The sequence below is a fragment of the Camellia sinensis genome, chromosome 14 (assembly GCF_055761805.1).
Source record: "Camellia sinensis isolate YWXY chromosome 14, ASM5576180v1, whole genome shotgun sequence".
Taxonomy (NCBI): domain Eukaryota; kingdom Viridiplantae; phylum Streptophyta; class Magnoliopsida; order Ericales; family Theaceae; genus Camellia; species Camellia sinensis.
This window is the reverse complement of record NC_138974.1, coordinates 59,769,612-59,781,790: the sequence shown is the minus strand read 5'-3', so window position 1 is coordinate 59,781,790 and position 12,179 is coordinate 59,769,612. Positions and strand designations below refer to the sequence as shown.

At 30.1% G+C, this 12,179-nt stretch overlaps 1 protein-coding gene across 1 annotated transcript; it reads left to right on the top strand.

Annotated features, from left to right (window-relative positions):
* The first annotated feature begins 7,861 nt into the window (after positions 1 to 7,861).
* Positions 7,862 to 10,144, top strand: LOC114299364 (protein NUCLEAR FUSION DEFECTIVE 4). Its single transcript, XM_028244085.2, has 2 exons — positions 7,862 to 9,077; positions 9,521 to 10,144. The coding sequence occupies exons 1-2, from the start codon at positions 7,948 to 7,950 to the stop codon at positions 9,942 to 9,944; spliced, it is 1,554 nt and encodes a 517-aa protein (XP_028099886.2). The 5' UTR covers positions 7,862 to 7,947; the 3' UTR covers positions 9,945 to 10,144.
* Positions 10,145 to 12,179: the final 2,035 nt, after the last annotated feature.

The window sequence follows — 12,179 nt, the reverse complement described above, 5'->3', positions numbered from 1 at the left end:
CAGACGAATTGGTAAATTATTTTTATATAAAATAATAAAATAAATTAAAAAATATAAAAAATTAAATATTATATTTAAAAAAAAATAAAGATTGGGATTCCTATTTCTATCCCCTTGTAACCCCTTGTTTTTTTGGTTAGTCATTTTTTTTTTTTTTTTTTCTCCTTCAATCACCACCCGGCACGTGTGTGTGGGGTGGTGGAGGTTGAAGTTTGAGGGGATCTAAATCACTGTTGTTAAAAAAAATTCTTAATATATAAAAAATAAAAAAATTTCTAATCCCTCACTATTTTTTTAATACCATCTCTACCTTCTTCTTATCAATTCCCCTTCCAAGGGGATTACTAATACCAAAGAACTAATAGTCCCCTCCCCATCTCTCAAAATAAACACCCTCCTTAATAATACCAAGGGATTGGTAATCCCAATCCCCTCCCTATAACTCAAAACAAATGGGGCCTGAGTGTGTGTGTCTGTGAAACTCTAATAAAGACAAGCATATGCATATATATATATATATATATATATATATATATATATATATATATATATATATATCCGGGGACAAAAGGGTCATTTTACTTCAGGGACCATGCGGAGCGGGGCCGGGGCCGGGGCCGGGCGGGGTCCGGTTCTGAAACACATATCCCCGTCCCCGGCTCGGATATCATCGGGAATGAATTTTTTAATACCGTTCCCGGCCCGTAGGGGATATTTTCGATGAATAATCGCTGAATTCGGGGTCGGGGGGTTGGGTCATCGTCAGGCCGGTTTCAGATTGCCATCCCTAGTTGTTTGTTTGGTTTTGGTTTTGGTTTTGGTTTTGGTTTTAGTTTGGTTTTGGTTTCGGTTTTAGTGAGGTTTATGTGTTTGTTTATAGGTTTGTATGGTGGAGAAGAATTATTGGTGATTATGGTTGTAATCGAAATATCTATGTCCGTTTTGTGCTAAGAATTTTAATTGGATTTTATTTTCTTCAGTGAAGACCATAAAGTTGAAGTGAAAAAAAAATGGGTATCAATTTTTTTTTTTTATTGTCATTTTATTTTATAAAAATTGTGAAAATTTATTAAGAATTCAAGATTTTACTATAACATTAGATAAATCATTGTATTATTTATTTTTATCCTCTTTCTATCCCATTATACAATTACAACTATTTATTAGTTTGTTAATTAATTGAAAATGAAAACTTAATATAACTTTTCATATATATTATAGTTAATTTGCTACAACTATATATATATATATATATATTGAGGATATTACAGCTATAGTTATATATAATAGCATAATATATAGGGATAATCTTTAAATAAAATTTCTATTTTGTTGTGTGATTAAATAGTCTATTAAATAGTATATAGAAGAGTGTCTGGCTTCTTTTATCTCTAAAAAATCCAATATTTTTTTTTTACTTTTAATTTTTAAATTGAAACATCAATTGTTTATGTTCATAAAAAAAATTGATAAACACATATCCAAAAGTTACACTTTTTTTATAATTTTTTTAAAAATGTAAGATATTTACAATTGGAAAATGTTTTGACACCTCAAATTTATTTTTCCCATAATTTGACTTATAATGATATAGTCATACGTGTCAATTTTTATATAAACATGAGAAGAGAATTAATTAAATTATACATTTCAACCAATCACATGCTCAATTTTTTACTATTTCAAGATGTTATTTCATTATAATTATAATTAAGAGATTCTTCAACACTGAATATTTTTTTTGGTCAAATTATAATTTGATAAAAATTAAAAAAGATGAAATGTTGAAAATTATTGTTTTTACCATCAAAACTGGTGAAAAGAAAAAAAAAATTGGGATAAGAATGAAATTCATTTAAAAATTAATGAAAAAGTTAAAGTAATTAATATAAAAACAAAAAATTTATTCAAATTTAAAATCAAATTAGATAAATGAAAAAAAAGGAAAATGATGAAAGTTTGAAAATATTTTGAAAGCTTCTTATTCTTAAAAGCTAGAAATTTGTGTGTGTACTATATTCATATTGTATTTTTAATTATGAAATTGAAATGAAAAGAAATGTAACTTAAATTATTGGATTAATAATAGAAACATCATATTAATTATTGTTAAATATCACTTCACTTCACATTTAATAATAAAATTATATATTTGTCTTAATTATAACTTTTAAAGTTGTATATTTTCATAATAAGAAGATGAAGAAGATGCATGTCATAACTCATTTAATCTCATTTAATCAAATTTAACTTTTTTTTAATATAAATTATCAAAATTGCACTAATTAGACTTATATATATACTTTAATTTTGTTAAACTAATAATTTTAAAAGTTATAGACATAAAAGTTAACCTATAAATTTTATGTATACCACATAACAAAATATTTAATTATTTCAAAATAATTATAATAATATTTTTTAATTTATAAAATCTTGTGCATCGAACGGGTTACCACTAGTAAACTCATACATGAAGACCATTAAAGGTAAAGGAGGTGGTGGTGGCCATTAAAACACCCCATTTTTTGGAAAAATTATTCAATAATTATAGAATATCATATGATCATATTTTAAATCAATCACTAATTATTTAACCCCATATTATTCTCCATCCCTAATATAAATCGTGGACTCACAAAATTTTATGTATACGTGTCTATATTTAAAAAATATTGAATATTACTACTCACACATCGAATGGCTCTTCAATGGCTGAGCTTGGAGGTGCTATTTGGCTTTAATCCATAAACAGCACAAACTCAACACTTCCCAGCTTACTCATCTCGGCTCAAGCGACTCCTCATTTTCTTTGATCACGATTAATATTTATAATTCAAAACAAATATTATATATAATCTTATTTTTTAATACAACATTTTTCAAAATTCAAACACAACTAATTATTTACATAAATTTCACAATGGTTTGGGATTCTTTATCCCCAAATTGTTATTTTTTTCATCTAAAACATTCGTAATTATTGAATTATATGCCCACATTATTGTACCTTTGCGACAAGAGATTGTTTGGCGGTCTTGAAATAATATTTCAAACCATTCACCTTATGATATTTATTGTGTTATCTCTTAAATGTAAAATGAAATTAAAACACTGCATATATATTTACTTTAGGGTCAATAAATTGTCGTTTGGCAAGTAGATTGGCTTTTAGTTGGAACTGAAAAAGTACAAAACAATAGACTAAGGTCTCATTTGGGGAGTAACTATTTTAGTTAAAAAGTCATTATAAGTTGTCACGTCACTATTTTTTTTTTTCACATCTTTTCGTAAAAAGTCAAAAAATTATTAAAATAAACAAAATATCATATCCAAATCATAATCATTTCATTTTTTCTTTCACAAAAAAATCACAAAAGTTTTTTTCCAAACGGATTTGATTTAGTAAATTAATCAAAAAGCTAAAAAATTAGGCTAAAAAAGTTCTTTCCAAACCAATCCTAGCCAAAACATCCCTATTGGACCATTGTTTGGTAAGAAGAACAACCCAATTTATTTTGCTTCATAAACTTTCTAAGGAGGAGGCGTATAATTGAGTAAGGACGGTAAAATTTATTTATTTATTTATTCTTGGATAATATTGCCCATGCATATATATATATATATATATCACAAAACTCTTTTGACGAAGAATACTTTTATTTTATTTTATATAAATTTTAAAATGTTGTGTATATGTATTTTTGATTGGTTCATTTAGTATGTATTTTGTTTTTTGTAACAGTAAAATACTATTGTGAATCAGAGTAATATGTTACTGTACGTTAATTTTAATGATATTTTTTATTTTTTAAGAATTTCATAATCAACATGAATCTTATTTGATAGATTTTAATGAGAGAATTTTAAAAATATTATTTTTATTAAAAAATCGACATTTAGATTAAAAGTTATATTATTTTAAAGTTTAAAATTTTAATTTATTTGCTAAGTATATTTTCGTAATAGCGATCTGTGTTAGATTTTTTAAGAATATTTTTTTGTACTTATCTTTAATGTATTAAATTTTTATTATAAGAAAATTTTGACCAAATTTTCAAAATTGTTTTCCTATATTAAAAGACAAAAAAGAAAAAGAAGAAAGGGAATTAAAATCCTTGACCCGATATAATGTGATTCCAAATTATTATGCCTTTAAAACAGAAAAATTAAATAAATAAATAAATTGTGTACAGAGATCCCTGGCCGCTCACAATCGTAATACACATGTTCACATAAGGAGTACTTAGGTGTAGATCTTAGTAAATGAACTTATTATTTAATAGATATTATGAAAAAATTATTATAAAAAAAAGTTACTAATTGTAAGTTTTAACGATAATTTATAAAATCATGACAAAAAAGTCACTAATTGTCAATTTTTAACGATATATGTAAAAAATGGTCACAAAAAAAATATTTTTAACGATAATTTTGTCAAAACTTATTTTCAATAAGAGTTGACGGGAATTAAGTTTAACTATTAGGACCTATGGATAGTTTATCCTTCACGATAACTCGTACACATGAAAACCTTAATGGTTAAATTAAAGGCGGTAGTGGTGGCGGCCATTAAAGTTTATTTGGGGAGTGAGTTAAAAGTTTTTTTTTTAATTTTTAATTTATTTTAAATTATATTTTTTTCATATTTTTTATATAATTTCAAAAAAAAATTTTAAAAAAATTAAAAAATCAATTTTAACTAACTTCCCAAAACAACTCTAAAACACCCATGCTTTCCGCTCCAGTGATATCTTCTTCCACCCTCACCCTCACCCTCACCCTCACCATGTCTCTTATTAATAACAAATTATTATATTTTTATTATTTTTAATTACTTAATATAATATTATCAGTCTCATCCTCTCCGATCACAACATATTTGGACGCTAACTATGTCTCACAATTACTAAGGGGTTACTTTGTATGATCTAAATAAGTGTATTTTTTAATTTTTTATGAAAAAATGTAAAATATAAGTTGAGTTTGGAGTGATATGGTAGAGAGATGATGTGATTTAAATGAGATAATGTGACTTAAATAAAATAATAACTTTTTAAATTTTTAAATTTTTTGTATTACGTCAAACTAGGCCTAAATAACTTTTCTACAATCACACCCACATTCACATTCACGACCCACACTAATTTTTTTTCCTTCCTCTTTCCACCTACCCAATTGAGATATTTTTAATAAAAATAGATTATTAATATTTTTATAAAATTTAAACAAAATATATAATATAGAACAACATATATTGCGAAATAAGTATAAATGTTTTCTAAACTTAAACATTACTCCGTGCTGCCTTAATAAATTATGCAACACAACATACAAATAAAAATTGTTTCTCGATGGTTATAAATTGGTAATATTTTTTGTAAAAAATAATATACAAATTCATTTTTTAGATCTAATAATAGCTTCGTTTGGGAAGTTGGTTATTTTAGTACTCTTTCCGTTTCAAAATATTAGTCCCTTATTCCATTTTTCATTGTCCCAAAATATTAGTCCATCTTTAAAAATCAAGTGCAAAAATAATATAAATTTTCTATTTTGCCATTCTTTTAAATTAATAAACAATATAAAAAGTACAATTATGACATTGATATTCTCAAAAAATGTACTATCAAAAGGATAATTTTAGAAAATCAACTTTTTTCAAATGCAGTAATTGTACTACCAAAAAAAGTTAGATTTCCCAAAAGGGATCATTATTTTGGGACAGAGAGTAAGTTATTTTAGTTTTGGACTATTTTAGTAGGTTAAATTTTTTGTATTTGGGAAGATGGCTAGATTTTTTTTGTAGTTGGATATGATATCTATTAGAAAAAAAAGTGAAATGATTATGAATTTGATGTGATATTTTATTTTATTAGCTATTTTAGTTTGTTTGTCTTTTGTAAATTTTAGCCAAGAAAAAAGCCAAAACACCTCTTGCCAAATAGGGCCAATGTGGGAGTGAGATGATTAATTAATTAGAGAAAATATGGAGAAAAAAAAAAAAAAAACTCATGAAAATGATTGATCGATCAACTATTGAACTGAAAAAATCAATCTAATGTACGTTTGATCCTGCCTCAAAACCATAAATGTACTTTTAAGTATTAACAATTACAAAATTAATAGTAATACATTTAAGAATTATTTAGAATGATCTAAGTATTTTTTTTTTACTTTTTATAAAAAAAATGTATAGAAAAGTAAAGAGGTGATGATTTAAAAAAGATAAAAAAATAAAAATTATGGTTATACAACACACCCCAAACAATGATTGTATACAAATTTAATAGAAATATTTAAAACAAATACTAGCTTATGATATACTTTAATCTTTAACTGTTACAAAATTAACAATGCAATGAAATGCAATTCATGTTAAACAGACTTTGATCCTTTCAATACCAGATATGTAATGAGAGATTTCTATTACATATTAATGGTTATAGAATGAGAATGTAAATTTATAATAATTTGATATTACAAAAGATTATTACCCGTACCATTAAATAATTTATAAATATAAAATGATGAGAATCACAATCCACATTGAAACGGAGAGTGTAGATCTACCACTAGGCCTCGTTTGGGATACTACCTTTTTAGTCAATTAGTCAAAAAGTTACTAAATTAGCCAATTAGCCAATTAGTCCTACCAAAAAGTCAACAATTACGGCTTCTGTCTACTTTTTGCACAGCTTTTCGTAATTAATCAAAAAGTCATCCCAAACATATAAGTTTTTTTTACCACCTTTTTAGTCAATTAGTCAAAAAATTACTAAATTAGCATGTTCCCAAACGAGGCCTAAGGGACCATACTAGTTGGTAAGGGAGTATGTTCTTCTTCTTATTGACCTGGATTCAAATCCCTTACTACTCAAGTGGAAGTCTGATGGTTTAGATGGATCGGCTAGCTGCCTCCAGTTTAACTTGTAAAGGTGGATCCTAAGGGTCCTGCCTTGGGAGTGTTCTGGTATCAAAAAAAAAAAAAAAGGGCAGATCCGTAATTGACTCGAGAGGTCCAATAATAAATAAGGTTATTATTCGGTTACACAAACATACCCACATCCACACCAATATCCACACACATGCAGATAAGACGCTTTCACCTAAATCACTTTCAAACTACTCTCTGTTCACAGACAATTCTAGTTGGTGACTTTTTAATTCAAATCTTTTAGTAGTTGAGTACTAAACAAGAAATGTTATAAGTAACTTGAATTTTATTTTAAAATTACTTTATTCTAATTGTGTCTTCACAAGAGAGGAAAAAAAAAAAACACAGTTTTCCAACACTACTTTCACAATCTCACAATTATTTTATTGGAGACGGGCTTCTCTTCAATCCGTGATCAGATTGAAAAGTATTGTTGAACTTGTGAAGGTCCATCACGGGTTTCGTTTCGATAATTCTAACCGTTCAATGTGTAAAACTATTCGAGTAATATATATTGTAAGAATTATATTGATCGGATATCGATAGTTATGTGATCAAATCAATTTTGTATAAAAAAATAGATAGTAAAAAAATAAACGAGTGATAGAAATCTAATCCGATAAAATAATTATCGATATTCAATTATCGTGATTATTTACAAACATATAATACTCGATAAATTCTATACATTAATATATTTAAATTATCAAAATAAAATTTGTAATAAATTTTCATAGGCCTAATAATACCTCCCAATCCGTCGGACGGGAGGGAAGCCCTATCCGTTTTGTCGTATTATCACCATTATTATTATAACATTCATATATATTGTTTATTATTGTGCGAGACTGACACTCCCACATCCATTCCACACCTACTAGGCTACTACACACACACACACACACACACACACACACACACACACACACACACAAACCTGCTTTATAAAAGCCCTTTCATCAAAATCACTTTCCATACTCAATACAGTACTCCCCCTACCCACACATCTAATGGCCCTTCAATGGCTAACCTTAGTGGGTGCTATTTGGCTTCAATCCATAAACGGCACAAACTCAAACTTCCCAGCCTACTCATCTCAGCTCAAGCGACTCCTCTCCATCTCCCAACTCCAACTCAACAACCTCACCTTCGCCTCCGACGCCGGCAAACTCTTAGGCTGGTTCGCCGGCTTCGCCTCCCTCCACCTCCCCCTCTGGTTCCTCCTCCTCATCGGCTCCCTCCTCGGCTTCATCGGCTACGGCCTCCAATTCCTCTTCCTAACTAACCAAATCACATCTCTCTCCTATACCCATGTCTTCTTCTTATCAATTTTGGCGGGAAACAGCATTTGCTGGATCAACACTGTTTGTTACAGCGTCACGATTCATAATTTCCCTTTCGATCGCCAAGTCGCTGTTGGGTTATCAACTAGCTACCTGGGTTTGAGCGCAAAAATCTATACAGACATTGTGGATGCTCTGTTTCCCTCTTCTCCGATTGAAAGAGCCAAAGCTTACCTTCTCTTGAACTCAATTTTACCTCTGATGGTTTGTGTGGTGGCTTTGCCAGTAGTTAGGTATGTTAACAGTGGGAAATCGAGGAGAACCGAAGGTGGGTTTGTTGTAATGTTTTCTATAACAATCGCCACAGGAACATTCGCCGTAATCAGCAGTTTTTTCAGTTTAATGTTGGCTTCGTGGATTATTGTAACCGCCATGGGGGTTTTGCTTTTGGCTCCGATTGTTGTGCCGGTGGCGGAACGAGTCATGGAGAGATTGGAGAAGAAATGCTGGATAAGAAGAGTGTGTGATGGTAATGTGGAGGAGGTTGTTGGTGGTGGTGGAAAGGGGTTGGAGGAAGGGGTGAAAGGGGAACAGGGTGTTGTTGGGACAGGTGATGAGGTGGTGGTGAGGGTGAAGGAGGAGATTGGAGTGAAGGTGATGGTGATGAGAATGGATTTCTGGTTATATTTTTGTGTTTATCTTTGTGGTGCAACACTTGGGTTGGTGTATTTGAATAATTTGGGACAGATAGCTGAGTCAAGAGGGTACCCTAGAGCTTCTTCTCTGCTGTCACTGTCTTCTTCCTTTGGATTCTTTGGAAGACTCGTCCCCTCTCTTCTGGACAACTTCTTCTCCAGGTGTGCTCTCAACTCTCTCCCTCTAGCTTTCCTTGTTAACATGCTGTTATTGGCAATAATAAAATAAAATTTTAAAATAATTTTAGACAACTTGTATGAGTTTGTTCTTGTTACTATAATTTTTGGGGGGTAATGAGTGTGTTAATTAGTTGATCATTCAAGCTGCAACTGATTTTGGCCACCACTTCCCTTGTCATATGAGCTTCATTATTGTCTTTGTATATAGTGATAAAAAAATTTAGTAAAATTTTATACAGAATTTGTTACCAAAATAATATGATAAAGAACTTTATTTCAAAATGGTAAGTCTCAATACAATCACATCATCCTCTATTTTATTTTTTTTATGTGTTTCTGTGTCAGTATTACTGACATTATTGCACATAATGTATGAACCTTGATGATAGTAATTAATTTCTCTGCATGTTTCATTTATATTTCAGGAGTAAATGCATGCCTTCAAGACCAGCTTCAATAGCAGCCTTGATGGCTCCAATGTCAGCATCCTTTTTCTTACTCCTCAACAGGACCACCATCTCCCTCTACATCAGTACTGCCACCATAGGAGTATGCACTGGAGCAATCACTTCCATTGCAGTCTCCACAACCACCGATCTCTTCGGTATGAAAAACTTTAGTGTCAACCACAACATTGTTGTAGCCAATATTCCAATTGGGTCCTTTCTTTTTGGGGGCTTGGCAGCTCTTGTTTACAGGAAACAAAGCAGTGGAAGAGATGGAAGGTGCATTGGCATGGAATGCTATCAAACAACATTCATTTTCTGGGGTTGCCTTTGTTTTACTGGGACTTTTCTGGCTTTGATCCTACATGCAAGAACCAAGAAGTTCTATTCACAGAGAATATAAATAAAATAAAAATTTATATGCACGAAACATAGCATAATCCTCTTACATGAGGTTAGACCCTTCAAATCTATAAATTTAATATCATGTGAGAGAATAGCATTCAAGTATGTAATATTAAGAAAACATTATTAAATTGTCTCGAAATATAATATCTCATTGATTACGTGATACTGATAATAAATAAATAACGTATCACAAAACATAGTAGGTGGGATGATCTGTACCTCACTCATAAAGTTTTTAACTATGTGATGAGTTGATAGTCAATGTAAATAATATCATTTGATATATGATATTTCGAGAGAACTAAATAATTATTGTAGTTACCAAATGAGAAAGAGATCACGATGTTACGTTCCTTTCAACTATGTTTGTAGTGTTGATGTAACACTGCAGACACTGATTTGGTATGTATATGACAAAAATGAATTGTATGTGTTAGTATTTGTAGAAACTATAATACAATTACTTGATTTTTTTATGTGATTCGCTCTTCACCTTTGTATGACTATTTTTGGGTGGATCTGTATGGGTCCAATGTGAAAAGAATATCAATAAAAACAAAAAGTAAGAGATTAGTTAATGATGATAACAGAGGCCTAAAATTCGATATAGATGATACATGGCATTATCAAATTAGCTAGATAATTGACGTTGAGGTGACATGGAAGTTAATTACCTGTCGAATTCAAAGATTAATCATGACGTTGTATTTATGTTTATGAATGAATATAATAAATACAGCAGTGCTAAGACCACATGCTAATTGTTCTTAGAGTTTCATACGTATTGATCACCTTATAGTAAAGATTAACAAAAATGTTAAAGACAGGAAATCAACGATAGAAATTAACTACAAATCTTTGAACATTCCATCAACAAGGTGGTAGAATTTTGATAATATTTTATATGTCACGCGGTTCATAAATCCAATTTTGAATTATTGTCGCCTAAAGATTCAGACTAAAATATTTTGTCTATAAGGGCAAATTATTGTAAAATGACCAAATTACCCATTTACATAAATATACCGTATACACAGTGCTTCTCTCACCAAACCCCTCTCTCTCTCTCTCTCTCTCTCTCTCTTCTCACCGATGCTCTATCTCCCCCTCTCTTTCTCTTCTCTCAACAGCTTCGATCCTAAACAAAACAAGACTACTTCGTCGTCCTTTGGGGTCGTGCGGTACAGTTGCCAGATCAACCTTGATCTATTTTCTTTCTCTAGATCTCATCCGAAAACCCTAGATCTAGGGTCACCGCCGACATCTCCTGCCACCTCCTGTTGGTCCACATCATCGTCACCTCCAACGTTGGGCACAACCAGATGGACTTGCAAAAGTGCCGCTGCTATAGAACTGTCGATGCAGGCAAAGATGATGTTATAGCCTCCATCACCGACGGTCTCCCTCTCTCTCTCTCTCTCTCTCTCTCTCTCTCTTTTCTACTAGTAGTAGATCTGTACTGGAGCGTTTAGGTTTAAACCGTTGGTCGTGCACAGATTTGAGTTGAAACCCTAGGTTTATATATTTTTTATTTTTATTTTTTGTTGTTGTGGTGGATCAGAGTCTTAGTTGTTGGTTAATGATGATGACGATGATGATGTTGTTGTTAGATTTTCAACTCTCGGTGGTGTAGATTTGTTGTTGCTGTTGTTGTTGTTAGATTTTCAACAAATAGATCTGTTATTGTTGTTGAACAGATAATAAATTGGATATTTAGGTTCAACAAATATATAGGTTCAAGAATTTTTTTGTATATCTGTTGAATAGGTATTGATTGTTGTGATGTTATGTTGTTGTTGATGTTAATGAACCAAATTGCAGATATATAGGTCCAATAGATAGATAGGTTCAACAAATTATATGTTTAGTTTCATATAGAGAGAGAAGTAGGTTCAATAGTCAGAGATAAAAGATTGAACAAATAGGTAAAAAAATCCTACAGCTAAAAAAACTAAAAATTTAAACAGATGTTTGATTTCTTTGTAAAATTTGTATAGATAAAAATTATATAGATATTTGGATAGAAAATTTATATAGATAAAAAAATTAAACAGATAAAAAATTGGATGGGTAAAATTTGGACATATAGAAAATTTGCACAGATAAAATTTGGATAGATAGAAAAATTATACAAAAAAAATTTGAACAGATAGACAAAAAAATTGAATAGATAAAAAAATTTCAACAAATATACAAAAAATTTGAACAGATAAATATAAATTTCAACAGA

What these genes read in the sequence shown, in the direction of transcription:
- LOC114299364 (XM_028244085.2), top strand. Translation starts at nt 7,948, where the DNA reads ATGGCCCTTCAATGGCTAACCTTAGTGGGTGCTATTTGGCTTCAATCC. An exon ending in CTGGACAACTTCTTCTCCAG is followed by an intron (nt 9,078 to 9,520) that starts GTGTGCTCTCAA and finishes TTTATATTTCAG; the next exon opens with GAGTAAATGCATGCCTTCAA.